This window comes from Euprymna scolopes, chromosome 10 (assembly GCF_053919585.1).
Source record: "Euprymna scolopes isolate OS-2025 chromosome 10, ASM5391958v1, whole genome shotgun sequence".
Lineage (NCBI taxonomy): Eukaryota > Metazoa > Mollusca > Cephalopoda > Sepiida > Sepiolidae > Euprymna > Euprymna scolopes.
This window is the reverse complement of record NC_136491.1, coordinates 20625948-20642230: the sequence shown is the minus strand read 5'-3', so window position 1 is coordinate 20642230 and position 16283 is coordinate 20625948. Positions and strand designations below refer to the sequence as shown.

Sequence of the window (16283 nt, the reverse complement as noted above, 5' to 3'; positions counted from 1 at the left end):
TTTACGTTACACTCAAACTGCTTTTATTACAAAAATTTGTTTCTGCCTAGAACATTACACACACACACACACACACACACACACACAATATATATATATATATATATATATATATATATATATATATATATATATATATATTTGTTTATTTACTTTTTATTTATTTATTTATTTATTTAAAAAAAGAAACGATGTGACTCGGAAATATTAAGTAGGACGCCCCCCCCCCCCGGTGTGTTTGCGGTATTATGGTGAATGTGAACTCTTGCTAGGATTAGCACATAGACTACCCAAATCTATCTATAGGGTGGAACGATAAAATTGCCGCCCTAGAAAAGACGAAATGATTCCATTTTCGTTTGATGAAAACCAGTTTCCTTTTCTTTTTTTTTTCTTTTTTCTTTTTGATTGCAAACCATCTACTTGGCCAGTTCTATACAAATCCCAAGAGCGATAGGAGCCTTCTATCATGTCTGAAAGTGACACAATGTTCAATGAGCGAGATCGGAGATGGGCCGCTGTACAACTCATGCTCTCTACCGATCCAAGTTATGACAACATGATAATTGCCAGCACCATCAAAATGTATCGCTGGATTGCCACGAATAACAGGACGTGCGCAGGGTGTCGAAAACAAAATTTCCGGACACGGTTATGGTCTTTAGTGTGATTTCCAGTGAGGGTCACATCATGCCACCTTGTTATGTAGAAGGTCGAAACAAAAAAGTATTTCTTAGTCGTTTGAGCTATGGAGAGATAGATAAGAAAGATTTAAAATTTTGCGCATGCGTAGAATAATTAGAAATATGTCTGCAGGTTTAATGATCAGTTTACTTTTTAACTTGTCGATCTATCTATTTATCTATACATGTATTATCGATATATCTCTCAATCTTGTTATCTATCTATTTCTGTGTCTATTCATCTCGACCTATCTATCTACCTATCTATCTATCTAACTGGAGAGATAAACAAGAGATGAATATGAAGAATGTTGATAAAATCTGTCAAAATATAATAAAAATCATATCATGGACAAGCTTACCGGAAGTATCTGGTTAGTTGACGGAACTACGTGTATGTTGCGTGGTTCTAGTTAGCTGAGAAGAATAATTGGAGTTGGAATTTGGACGTTGAGCAGAGCGGGCGGTTTAACAGGTTGTCTCACTCTTCACCGGGGAGGGAGCTGACGTGTCTTAGAATGGAGACCTAGAATTGACGGTAATCTCCAAAAATACCGTTAGGGCTTACAACATGGCCGCCAGAAGAGTCAACAAAAAACTGCGAATAAAATATATAAAACTCGTAATTTCTGTTTTTAAAGTGGGTTGTCAATTTTCTTTATGAAATATACTTCCAAAATAAACTATTACAGTCGTTTAAAACATAATAGAAGTATTATTTTTTATTTTTTAAAAACAATGTTTACAAAATGTCTACGCAACAAAACAAACAAAAATTGAACAAACTAAATGATTACCTTAGTGGCTCTGTAGTAGATTTCTCTGCCAGACTGATAGATTTCTAGATTCTGTTCTTCGTCATTTCTAGCACAGTTAACATAAGACAACCATGAAGAGTAGGTGCCGTGATCAGCTTCCAGAAAGTAGATGATCTCACCTCGGTCATCGAAGATCTGTTTGTAGAAAAAAAATAGAATTGTTCGATAAAAAAAACATAAAACAAGTTCTATAAAGGGAATAATATGTGAAATATAAACAATTTACTTTTATTTTTCTATCAAGATATATATATATATATATATATATATATATATATATATATATATATATATATATATATGACTACTTCATTTAATCACATAAATTAATATACGAAAGTATAGATTTATGCGTAATCATGCCACCTCACATTTTCAACAGTGTGCAATTACTATATGTATATATATATATTATAACTTACTATATATATATATTATAACTTACTATATATATATATATATATATATATATATATATATATATATATATATATATATAGTCTGAAGAAGCTTTGAATAAAAAAATGCAAAAATAAAAAATAAAGAATGTAGTTTAGATAAACAGAAGGAAAAAAATATTAATCTTAACCTATCGCAGACCAAACACCTACTTAATCCGATTTCTAAAAAAAAATATAATGACCAAAGAGAATTCATTTATATACGGATGAAAAAAAAAAAAGCCTTAACTAAAACTGTTAAATAGAAATATACTTAGCACTTGCATAAGCCGATTTCGCAAAAGTCTTCAATTTTAAAACAGAATTTAACTATATAAGGATGAAAAGAGAAAACCTTAACTAAAATTTTGTGAATAGAAAACGGGGATCATCAGCTTCTTACCATGTAGCTCTTTCGGATATATATATATATATATATATATATATATATATATATATATATATATATATATATATATATATATATATATACATATATATATATATATACATATATATATATATATATATATATATATATATATATATATATATACATATATATATATATAACTATTTCATTTATTCACATAAATTTACTATACGAAAGTATAGATTTATGCGTAAACTTTAAGTATTTACTTCAAAAGTGCTCAATACGTAGGTAGAGCTAGTTAGTAATTTATAAAATATATATGGCGATTAAGCTACACTGAATATCCTGCGTTTCATCCAACTATAGGATTCGTCAGGCTTATGCATAAGCCTAACGAATCCTATAGTTGGATGAAACGCAGAATATTCAGTGTAGCTTAATCGCCATATATATTTTATAAATTACTATATATATATATATATATATATATATATATATATGGAGTGACTTAACATTTTGAGGGAAGCAATTCAGTACCGCGATTTTATCAGAGAACGTGTAATAATCTTCTCTTCTTCTATTCTATCTATTCTATCTATCTTCTATCTATTCTTCTATCTTCTATCTTCTTCTATCTATCTTCTATCTTCTTCTATCTTCTTCTATCTATCTTCTTCTATCTATTCTTCTTCTATTCTATCTTCTATCTATCTATCTTCTATCTATATAAATAAAATGAACTCATTTTTTCCCGTCGGATTTTGACATTAATAGGATTAAAAATCAAGATATTTCATGCAAATATAATATGCACAAACGGCAGAACAATATCTGAGGTGTGTTATAGGCTTATTATTTCTCAAATTCCTCGATAATCTTAGATTTCTATACTTTTTCTGCTGAGAAGTCACGGCCAAAATCGGTTAAGATCAATGGATGTGGTAAAATATTTTCTCTCTAATAAATTCCTCCTCCCCCTGCCACCACTTAACACCGTTTGGGGATCGTTCACAAGGAACAGTTGAGAAGAGAACACCGGTTTGGCTTCGTAGTTCTTTCATGTGAAGTTATTTACAATCACTAAACTAAGCTGCAGTGCTCTGTGGCGTAGTGGTTAGCGTGCTGGACAATTCACATTATATTTTTACGTTCGCGCCGACCTACCGTAGTCGTTTTTTTTTTTTTTGTTTTTTTTTTTTTGTTTTTTTTCCTAAACAACTGGAATGGACTTTTCTTGGTGGCCGAACTGTTAACGTTGCAGATGTTTTTTTTTTTTTTGGGGGGGGGGGGTTTCACACTTTATTTTCCTACTTTTACTCATGACTCCGAGTTTGATCCTTCCTACTTACCTACCATAACATTTTTTAAAACTCCCCCCCCCCCGTCCCGGAAACAAACACTCGGGCAACGCCGGGTACCCCCGCTAGTTAAAAAATAAAAAGAAAGAAAAAGAAAAGTACATGGAGACAAAAGTAAATAAACCTACCTCCCACATGAGTTCATTCGGTGCAGTCATGTTGATTTCTTCTCTCTGCACAATTCTACCGATGTATGGTCCCATTTCAGTGCCGGCTTTTATCCAACATGTCGAGTAGACACCGAATCGATACGTGGGCAAAGAGGAGAAGCCAAGACGAACTTGTTGTGGGGTCGACACCAGCGGAAGTACAGCGATTTCTTCAAAGGAAAAAGAATAGGGAAAAAAATAAAATAAAATAAATAAAATTTTTTAAAAAAATCTTCAAATAATAAAAATCTACATTTTTATTTATTTACTCACGTTTCAAACTTAAAAAAATAAATGCCCAAGTTGAACTTTAAAGGTGTTGTTTCACATTTATTAACCATATTGGTTTGGTGTGATTGTTTTGATTTGCGGCATATCAACCCTTTTCGGATTATTTAACACCGAATCCAATAAATTTGGAAAAGGTTTTTATACTTCAAGTATCTTCAAATATGTATTCATATTGTTTGATTTAGCTGTTTTGTAAGAAAAAAATTGAGTGCTTATTCAAATTCGCACTTATGGCGGCAAAAAGAAAATCTAGAAAAGTTTATATGATGTACGCATTCGTTACAGAACGAAGATGTCATATTCCAAAAATCACATAAATCGATGAAGTAGCTTTTTTAAACTAAGAAAATCGAAATTTACGAGTTTTAGCGATTTTACTAAGCCGTATTAAACATGAGACTGATTTTTACTTCGATTTGACTTGTCTCCCCTTTATTTATTTAATCATGCCTAACGAAAACAACTGCAACTCAGACGTAAAATTTGATTTTTTTGAATAAAAAAAATTACTTGATTATTTAACTCTCAGCCAAGAGTTTTCTCTTTGGCACCAAAGCCAATAGAACTGAAGCCATTTTTGAAATGACATTTTTTCCGTTGATTGAAGAACAACTGATGTCCTGTTCAGTTCTTGATGGTTCATCCTCGCCGGCTGTTGCATCCCATCTTTCGAGTGGAATAAGTTTATTGCTCACTGCATGAGGCGCCCCTACCGGGGTGGAACTGCCAATGCAATAGTTAACAGGCTAGAGTGCTCATCATCTATGGGTGCTTGCTTGACCCTCCCGACCTTGTGTAACATCTTCCAGTGGTTGAAAACGAGTAAATAAAACTCGTTTAATCTATCTATTTAATACATCTATAAAAGCGAGAATGTGTGTGAGGACATTTCTCAACCTATATACTCAACAAATTTTTGATATACATCGGAAAAAAGGGCTGCTAAGAGGTCAAAATTTAAAAAGTGGTACTTGGGGGGGGGGCGTCGGATTTTTATGTTTGTCAACTGTTTCACGAATGCGCATGCGCGAATCATTCATATGATAGATTCTTTTTGTTAAGAATAGGTAGTTTTGAAAACACTTTTTAAAGAACGTGTCAAGCTGGCTTAGTAATTATCGTACTTGACTCGCTGTTTTTAGGTTTTGGGTTTCGATCTCAGCTAGAGTATATATATATATATATATATATATATATATATATATATATATATATATATATATATATATATATATATGTGTGTGTGTGTGTGTGTGTGTGTGTGTATGTATATACATATACACACACACACACACACACACACATATATATATATATATAACTAGCGGGACGCTCGGCGTTGCCCGGTCGTAAAATACGTATAATTATTATATTTTACTTCAAACCGAAACTCGCGCGCGCACATGTCTCAGTAAAATATAATAATTATACGTATTTTACGACCGGGCAGCGCCGGGCGTCCCGCTAGTTAAAATATAAACTGCAGGTCGAATAGTTTCTGTCTAGCTTACCTTACAATAACGTTCAAAAGGATCAGAATTTTTTTTATTATTCTATCATGATCATTAACTATAGTGCTTAATCTCATTATTAATAAATTGTGTAACCACTTCCCGTGTGTCTGCATGTGTTTCTCGTGACTACGTAACTTGCACATTATTTTTCATTTACTACCGATTAGTTATCTAACTTAAAAAAAAAAATAAAAAAAAAACGTAATGCCGTAAAGTACTAACACGAATTTTATTAATCATATTTAAAAAAAAAAAAATACCGCCATAGAATGAGTTGAGGTAAAAAGATAAATGCTTTTGCAGTTTTAACAAAAGGGCTACAAATAATATCAGAGCGCCTCTATTTATGCTGATCATCTCCAGAATGCCAACATCAATATATTACATATGAATAAGTCCCCTGTGGAATTTCCACAGGTCCTGCTAGTCTTTTATTATCATTTTAGTCTCATGATTTTTCTCAACCAACCTTAATGATAAATCGGTCGTGTTTCCTTCTGATTTTATTCAAAGAATAATCCCGCATTTAATAACGTTTAAAAGAGGTTTCATTTGTTTCCTCGTTGTTGCTAGCGGCCATTTTGTCCGTTTTGATGAATATATGTTTTTTTTTTTTTAACTGTAGAAAACGTTGTTCGCATATAAAGAGAAATAAGTGAAAAGAAAGCTAATTTTTTTTTTTTTTTTTTTTTTTGAAACTCAAGATGACAATGAATATTTATTGAAATTGTTAGTGTGTTCGGTGGACAGATTGTGCCTTTGTGGCGAAAGGACAATATCTTTACAGTCGTTTTTGTTGTCATTAAAGTTGAGATGCATCACCCGCATAGACAGGTCCCGGCGACGCCGCAACTGCGGGTACCGATCGTTTTCTGAAGTAGGGCAGAGGGTCGTAGGATGTTTTTCAAGCCGGTGAGCTCCGCTAGCTCACTGAGTGGTTGCTGGTTGACTGGTGGGATGGCTACCTAAGATGTATTATTAGATTGATAACACCTCTCTTGTGGCTCGAATCAAAAGGTAGTATCTGTTCTGGTTCTCTGCAGTTCATTTTTTTTCTGTTCACAGTAAGTAAAAGGTTTTTCGAGATTTAGGCAATTTTAATTTTGGTCAATGTCTATATTCTTTCCAACTCCAAAAAATTATTTATAATGACGATTTTTAATGGTTTTCGGGGATGCTGAAGACGAATTTAACATTTAAAAGTGACGCAGAGCAATAGTTTTCATGATATGAAGAAAGTAAATGTCGTTAAATAGGGTTTGCGGGTTTTATGAGAAAAATAAGGCATTAAAAATGTCAGGGTTGTGAGTTCTGTTATAGAAGCGTTGATTTAATTTGAATAAAATAAAATAATATACACATCAAGTGCGATTGAAAGCCAAATTACAACGCAATTTTACAAAACGAAACAAATATTTTACTTGTTTAAAATTTATAATTTATATATTTCGAAGTCAAACTCCATTCTCAGTATTTTGTTTGTTTCTTTCTTTCTTCTTCTTCTTCTTCTTCTTCATCTTCTTTCTTGCCATGCTGTTAAGTTGAAGAAAGAAAACTCAGTAGTAAAGATCCGCGCGTTGTCTCTCAGCGGTTGTATTTTGAAATGTCGGGAACGGTGCGTTGGCTACGCGAGATTAATGCCAGGGGTGTGAGTGCCGTCATAGAAGCGTTGATTTAATTTGAATAAAATAAAATACACATCAAGTACGCTTGAAAGCCAAATTACAACGCAATTTTACGAAATTAAACAAATATTTTACTTGTTTAAAATTCATAATTTAAATATATTTCGGAATAAAACACCATCCTCAGTATTTTGTTTGTTTCTTTTTTTCTAATGTTTCTTATCTTCAACATTATTACACGATGAGTTATTTCGTGTAAAAAGTTAACATATTTTACCCATCGAAACTCGAGAAATGCACGTTTAAAAAATCAACATCGCTGCCATTTGTAATTTTCATAGATCAAAAAGCAGCGTTGACTCTGCGATCAAAAACCAAGATCGAGTCAAAGTGGAACAAACCGACGGGACTTCGGTGAATCTGTTTAGTTCGTATTTATGGGTTTATGTGGAGAGAGTGAGTGGCACAAATAAATTTGGCAGTATCCTTTGCTACATCTTGATATATAAGGTATTCGGACAAGTGGAAAACTTTTTAATCGGTTTTCATCCGGAAAATAGGGCTGTTAAGGGATCAAAATTGAAAAATGGGTACTTGGAGATCATCGGATTTTTATCTGTTTGTTAACTGTTTCACGACTGCGCATGCGCGAATCGTTCACATGACAGTTTCCTTATGGTAAGAATAAGTAGATTTGAAAAGAAATGAACTGTTTAGAAAAAAACATAATACTCGCATGCTCATGTCTCAGTTTCTTTCCGCATGTTTTTTTTTCTATATTAGGTACAATATAATAATCATTAGAGGATTGGCTCTAATAATAATAAATGCTAAATCTGCATAAATCAAATATCATATTTATGTGTATTTTACCATCGGGCTACGCCGGGCGGCCTGCTATTTTTTTTTTTTTTTTTTTAATAAAAAATAACACTCAGTGAAAATATATTATTTTGTGTAACAAAAAAAACACTTTAACTTTCTCTTTGTTGTTTTATACTACAGTTTTAGTTTGTTTTTCTTTCCTTCTTTTTCTTTCTTTCTTTTTTTTGTTTTTTGTTTTCTTGTTGTTGTTTTTTGTTTTGGGAGGGTTCTTTTTTGGGGGGGTGTTTTTCTTTCTTTTTTTGTTTTTTTTTGTTTTTTTTTGTTGTTTTTTTTGTTGTTTTTTTTGTTTGTTTTTTTTTGTTTTTGTTTTTTTGTTTTTTTGTTTTTTTAATTTTGATGCACTTTTAACGAGTTGACGAACATTTACAAATAATATTTTCTAACGACATAAATTTGGACAAGATATTATTTAAAAGGAACAGGGAAAATATATTTTTGCACGCCAGCACATCTGCAACCAAAACTACGTCACAATTTTCAAAGATATTAGTACTTGGTAATGTTTAAAGGTCGCGGTTAGAAAAGAACGCGATAAAAATCTGCCTAAACATTAAAAATAGTTTTGCATCTTTGTTTTCATTAAATATTATTAATTATATTATTAATTATTATTGTTTATTATTATTATTATTATTATTATTATTATTATTATTATTATTAATATTATTAATTATTATTATTAATTATTATTATTAATTATTAATTATCATTTTTAATTATTATTATTATTATTAATTAATATATTATTAATTAATTTTATTATCAACTTGACATTATTTTTAATTAATATTATTTTTAATAACTGTTATTATAATGAATATTATTATCAATAAATATCATTAATATTATTATTAATTAATATTATTTTTAATAAATATTATTAAATAAGGAATTATTTCGAGTTAAAATCGAAGTTCTGTTATTAGATGAACACGACATCAGATCAAATTCGGTGGTCATTTTGCTTTGAGTCAGCTTATTCACATAATGTCGACATCTTTTTCCATCGAGATTTTCTCAATTTTACACGCATAATACCACCTGGATTATAAATTGAAATTATTCTTCATTCAGTAATAAACTTGTATAGGTTTTCGGAGATGTTGAAGACGATTATAACATTTAAACATGGCGCAGGGGAAAAATATATAAAGCCATTTTAATTGTTTATATAGAATTTTTCTTGTGTTCTTAAACCGAGATCTTTTAACTAATAACTAATAACTCTAATACCTTATATTCGAATTTTTCTATTTTTCTGAATATTGAGAGGAATTTAATACCATTAAAATTTATGTGCACTGCACTTCACGCGCATATTTTTATTCTCTTTCTTTCTTTCTCTGTCTCTGTCTCTCTGTCTCTGTCTCTGTCTCTGTCTCTCTCTCTCTCTCTCTCTCTCTCTCTCTCTCTCTCTTTATATATATATATATATATATATATATAGAGAGAGAGAGAGAGAGAGAGAGAGGTGTTATTTGTTTTTGTTTTTGCTATACGTTTTGAATGAATTCAATTTACGAAAGTGCATTTTTACCTAAATGCGAGTTGGGAATAATTTTCCCTTTAACCAATTTGGTACCCCCACATGGGCAGCGGTATATATATATATATATATATATATATATATATATATATATATATTATTCTTTTTTAAATATAATTATCCACTGACACGTGTTTCGTCGTCTACGACTCATCAGAGTGTCTGAATCTAGCTAGATTCGAAATAAAACTCTGTGTGTGTGTGTGTGTGTGTGTGTGTGTGTGTGTGTGTGTGTGTGTGTGTGTGTGTGTGTGGTCACGAATAGGCTCCTATATGGTTGACTATTTTTAAAAACTGATTACATATAATGATAGAAGATGTATCGAGACACAGGGATAGGTATGTTTGATCTGGCAGAACGGTGGTTCATTAAAATTGTGGGGTCTGCGTTCGCGCCTGGTCCACAAAGTATGGAAATAAAAAATTTAAAAATTAAAAAAAAACGTTTACAAGTGTTTTTGATATAGATGTACATAAGAATACTTTGATAAGTATGTTTTAACTTAAATAGGGATGGTATAATAAAATTGTGGGGTCTGCGTTCGCGCCTGGCCTCCATAGAATGGAAATAGGCACAAACTTTAATAAAGACTTTTCATATCTATCTGCGTAAGTATACTTTGATACTTATGTTTCAGTTTGAAGAAATATGATATAATAAAATTATGAGGTGTCCGTTCGCGCCTGACCTCCATAGAATGGAAATATGTCACAAAGTTTAACAAGTTTTTTTTTAATATAGATCCACAGAATATTGTGATAAGTGTGTCAGTGTGAACAGGTATGGTATAATAAATTATGGGGTTTATCTATTTTATTTTTACTTTCATCATATTTTGCTTTGGTTTTGATACCCCCAAATTTGAAGCCATCTCATTACAACCCTTCCTTTTCATAACCTATCATACTTTCATAAATCAGAGTCCATTTTCTGTAGGCTGTTTTTGAACCCAGTCAACGACGGTACTTTTGCTAGTATATATATAAAATAAGAATTACAGTTAAGTTTACCAAAATGATCCAAGATGGCAAAATTAAAGTAAATTATAAATATTAAAGAAATAATATTTATAAAGTAATCTCAACCAGATGTAAAAGCTCGATAAAACCAAATAGGAAATAGAGCTTATAATGAGAACAAGTAGTTAATAAAACATGTTAAAAAACACTTTGAAAAAAAAAACATATTTAATTTTAAAAAAAGAAGCACAAAATAAGTGGATAGTCCTTAATCCGCGGAGTTTCGAAGAAATACTTACTTCTCATCAGAGGGTAGGATTTACAAAAATGCTGGATAGGATTTTGCTTGCAAAAGTATTTAACGAAATTACAAATAAGTTATAGATCTTATTTGATAACAAAAAGTAAAGCAGAGGGAATATGGTGAATAAAAAGTGATTTCACGTCAATGGACAGTCCCGCATTTTGCTAAATCCTACCCTCTGATGAGAAGGAAAGTATTTCTTCGAAACTCCGTGGATTAAGGACTATCCACTTATTTAGTGTTTCCTTTTTAAAATTAAGTATGTTTTTTTAACTCTTTTTCAAGGTGTATATATATATATATATATATATATATATATATATATATATATATATATATATATATATATATATATATATTGAAAGAAGAAACATTTTCGTTTGTTTTTGTTTTTTTTTTTGGGGGGGGGAGAATTTTTGTATTCCTACATGTCAACACATAGGAAATAAATACAGAAAAAATATAGACATTTATATATTGTTCGTATTATTTTTTTTTCCATACACACACACACACACACACACACACACACACACACACCAGTAACTATATCTTTGGTTCTATTGGACGAAACCACATGAAAATTTGCAGGCTTTTTTGAAGATTATAGTACTTTCATGACAATTGGTAAAAAAGAACCTATATTTTCAAAGCAATAAAATATGGTCAGATTTGATTACACTTGTCTATATAGCGTCATGCAGGCCAGCTTCAGTTTTGCTACTTCGGTTGTCTCCCCTGTGGTCTTTCCAGGCTATCTATCTATCTATCTATCTATCTCTCTTTATATATATATATATATATATATATATATATATATATATATATATATATATATATATATATATATATATATATATATATGCATCTGTTGTCTGTTTGTATATTTATCTATTTCTGCTTTCATCATCCTATCCATAAACATGCAACACGGGTACATTCTCCTTTTCACCCGGAAACAAAGCGACTAAAGGAAACACGGCTTTTTATGCATGAATAAGGAGAGAGCGGTTATTTCACACCGAAGCTGAGGGTGGTTTCGAGTGTCAACTCTGCATTGTCAATGAGGACGACGACTACGACGACGACAAAGTCGGGGTCGGGGAGATGGGAATGAGGATAATAATCATTATCGCCGCGCGACCGACGGAGATTAGGATTGATAGTGGTTATATGACACGGGTCGGTGGTACTGGTAGGGTGGAACAGGGAGAGAGATTGATCGACCGTGATGAAGAGATGATGGTTCGTTTACCTTCAGCCCACTCCTCTCTCTCTCTCTCTCTCTCTCTCTCTCTCTCTCTCTCTCTCTCTCTCTCTCTCTCTCTCTCTTTCTTTCTTTCTTTCGCTCTCTCTTCCCCCTTCTCTCTCTCTCCATCTGCAATTGAAAAACGTGTGTGACAACGTTGAACCTGTATGTGAAGCCTCATTCCTCACTAGAAAAGGAAGAAGAAGAAGAAGAAGAAGAAGAAGAAGAATGTTTTTGTTTTCTTTCCGGTAGTGGGCGGAGTGTGGGCTTTACCACCAGCAGGCGTACTTGAAGCCACCAGAAAGTCTAATGAGATCTCATCCTCATCCTCCGACCACGCCCACTTCGCTAGTTTCTATTACATGCGCACCCCACCCCTCTCCTCTACAATTCACTTCGCTTCAGTCCCGTTGTTATCTTTATTTGAAGATTATCGTGTAAAGGCTCATAAAACTCATTTGATTATTCCCTTTTCATTCAGTAGTCTTCGTTTTTCGCGGCTAACTTCCCCATTTCCTCTTCCTTTCATAAAGTCAAATTAATTATACATTATTGTCATCCTCATAATAATACGATAATGCGTTTCGGGTTCGTACGTATGCTAGCATTTTTTACATGCATTTAAAAACTGAGAGAGTCACATCAGCAAAAAATTGACGCCAAGGTAGAAAAATAAAAATTACGACTTTACTCATTTTAAAATGAATTGTTCTCAAATCAAAGTAAGTTGTTGCGTCGACTAAAACAGTAAAATTTTAAATTAAAACATTTCAAAAAGTGACGTTCGGTTTATTGATTTGAAGAATAGTCAGCTGAACATTATTTTTACGGTAGTAGTAGTAGTAGTAGTAGTAGTAGTAGTAGTAGTAGTAGTAGTAGTAGTAGTAGTAGCTGTTTCCAACGAGAAATCTGTGGTAAACGGTTGTTGTGATAACGCAAATTAATTTGCAAATAGTATCGAAAGAGGTAGAGTGTACTGGAAATCTGGGGAGACTTGTTGTCACTCAGACTCCAGGGAACACCACAAGTTGTTCTCAAAGAAAAATCTTTGATGATGGCCTGTATGACTATCCATAAAAAGTAAATAATAATAACAATAATAATAATAATAATAATAATAATAATAATAATAATAATAATAATAATGTTATCGAAAGAAAGAGGCGGATAATACTGTTAATCTTGGGAGACTTGTTGTCATTCAGATTCTAGAGAATACCATCAGTCGTTGTCAGTGAACAATCTCTGATGATGACCTGTGTGAGAACTCTTGGTGAGTGAAACAATAAGAAGAAGAAGAAGAAGAAGAAGAAGAAGAAGAAGAAGACTAATACAGATGAAACAATAAACCACCTAATGTACATGGACGACCTGAAACTATTTGCAAAAGCCAAGAAGGAACTAATAAACACGACCAGAATCTTATGCCAGGATATCCAAATGGAATTCGGTATGGAAAAGTACGCACTGCTGATTATGACTAGAAGCAACGAAGGTATGATACTACCCAACCAAACGGAGATGAGGGCACTAGGTGAACATAACACTACATACAAATATCTGGGAGTTCTGGAAGCAGACACCATCAAAGCAATAGAAAGCAACATGAATACCTCAGAAGAACAAGAAAACTCATAGAAACTAAACTAAATTGTATAAATCTAATAAAAGGTATAACCTTATGGGCAGTGTTACTAGTAAGATACTCTGGGCCGTTTATAGGTCCAGAGTATCTTAAAAGAAAAACTAAGGCATCTCGACTAAAATACCAGGAAGCTCATGACTATGCACAATGCACTACATCGAAAGAATGACCCTGGCCGACTCTATGTGAAAAGGAAAGATGGGGAAAGAGGACTGGCTTGTATAGAAAACTATGTAAATTACACGAAAAAAGAATTAGACAAATACATAATGCAGAACACCGAAAGAATAATTACCGCAGCAAGAGACATTGAAAAAAAAAAGACAGAAAAAAAAAGAGGAAAAATAGGAAGAGAAATAGCTACACGGACGATTTATATGGATGACAATAGATGAAACAAATGAAAACACTTAGATATGGCTATAATCCAGCGGTGTGGTTTTCTTTTCGCAATCCTACTTCACAGGACCAATTAATGTAACTAGACCATCTCTGGTCCCTAAACGCTGGGTAACCCTTAGTCCTTGTAGCTACACTCTTATCTTCGTCTAATGATGAACCCTTCAAAATGTAACCAGTGACTTACTTGTTACTGGAACTACCGCTCTGCTGACCAGAACACACAAAACGTGCATGATCCTAAGTTTGTGTGGCAATATTTTTAACTGGTTGGGTTGTCGTTTGTCGTCGGATGCAGTGGTTTGAATTATTCTCATAGATGCTTTGGAGAATGGCAGGTATATTGCTTCTCTCCATGCAGTCTGGGCTGGTTGTGGTGTTAGTGCTGTAAGCAACTGCAGCTTTAAATCAAAGTAATTCAATAATTAATGAAAACTCAGAAATCATTTTCTGATAAACGAGAATAATTATTCGTGCAAAGAAAAGTTAAACTATTCGTGTTCTTAACGGTTTCAAGATGCAGGATTTTTTTAATTTGGATTCCTTCAGATGACGAAGAGTTTTTCCACGTAGCTCTTTTGGGGAGATATTCAGCTTTGGGGCTAAAGCCCAAAAACCAATGTGTACTCTTTGACAGCCAGCAGGCAAGTCTCATTTCATTTGGCAAACACAATGGTTTTTATGGAACCCTAACTCCGACCACTATCTCTTTGAGATTAGCATTTCCTCCTTTATCGTTTGAAGATTACTTTTTCTCTTCTATTGTCTTTTTCTTCTCTTTCTTTCTTCGCAGAATCTCTCTCTCTCGCTCTGTCTATCTCTCTCTCTCTCGCTCTCTCTCTCTCTCTCTCTCTCAATCTATATTCCTCTTTATTCTCATTTTTCTTTTTTCTTTCTTTCTCCGTCTTAAACCCCCTTTCCTATTTCCTTTTCCCCTCGTTTGCTCTAAAGAAGCATTATTATCAAACTACATCGGAGGTCTGCTCATGTTATGTGTCCATACCCCTCCAGCTAAACAAACACAACAATCCCTCACGGCATGTTATCAAAACCAAATCAACGAACAGAAAGCAAAACATGTTTAAAATCCCATTTTCAACATAGCAGATGTTTATTCGGCGATAACTTGTTGATATTTCGCTGAGGAGCTGTCATCTCAATTATCATCGAAAGGCTATTTTTTCTGCCATCTTTAAACAATCCATATTGTTTTACGATTCTGTTAAAGTATCTGGATTCTTTGACCAAATGTCAAAACCCCACTATCAAAGTTAACCCTAAGCCGTAAGCAAGATAATTTGTTATTGCCCAGCATATGCAACAGCGTTACATGGCTACAAAAAGGAAACCTAAAGAGAAACTGAATCCTTAATAACAGCCGCACAAGATAACGCGATTAGAAGCAGCCACATCAGAGCAAGGAGTAACACGACACAAGAAAACAGTAAATGCAAACTCTGTGGACAAAGAGACGAAACAATAAACCATATAATAAACGAATGCAGCAAACTAGCCCAAAAAGAATATAAAAGTAGACACGATCAAGTGGGAAAGGCAGTACAGCGGAGATTACGCAGACAACTGCATCTTGGACATACAGAAAAATAGTACAAGCATAAACTGGCATCAGTACTTGAAAACGAAAGTCACGGAATTCTATGGGACATAGAAATGCAAACAGATAAACTAAACAAGACGACCGGATGTCATAATAGTTAACAAGAAGGAAAAGTCCTGCCAGATCGTAGATTTCGCCGTTCCAGCAGACAATAGTGAAGATGAAGGAGAGAGAGAGAGAGAGAGAGAGAGAGAGAGAGAGAGAGAGAGAGAGAGAGAGGCGGAGAAAATACGCAGAACTGATCCAAGAGTTCAAAAGGATGTGGAAGATTAAGAAAGTCAAGATAACACCACTAATAGTACGAGCACTAGAAACAATACCGAAAAACTTTGAAAAAAGAATGGGAGAGATTGGACTCAGAGGGATAGCTGAGAAAATACAACGGATAACAATAATGAAAACAGCTGAAATAGTAAAGAAAAC

At 33.0% G+C, this 16283-nt stretch overlaps 1 protein-coding gene across 1 annotated transcript in view; it reads right to left on the bottom strand.

Moving 5' to 3' along the window:
- LOC145286372 (PR domain zinc finger protein 12-like) overlaps window positions 1-16283 on the bottom strand; it is a 78144-nt gene that overhangs the window by 34076 nt on the left and 27785 nt on the right. Inside the window, exons 2-3 of the mRNA XM_080135305.1 lie at window positions 3804-3994; window positions 1481-1636 (exon numbers count right to left, since the gene is read on the bottom strand). Coding sequence (XP_079991431.1) covers window positions 1481-1636; window positions 3804-3994 — 347 coding nt within the window. The remainder of the gene's footprint in view (window positions 1-1480; window positions 1637-3803; window positions 3995-16283) is intronic.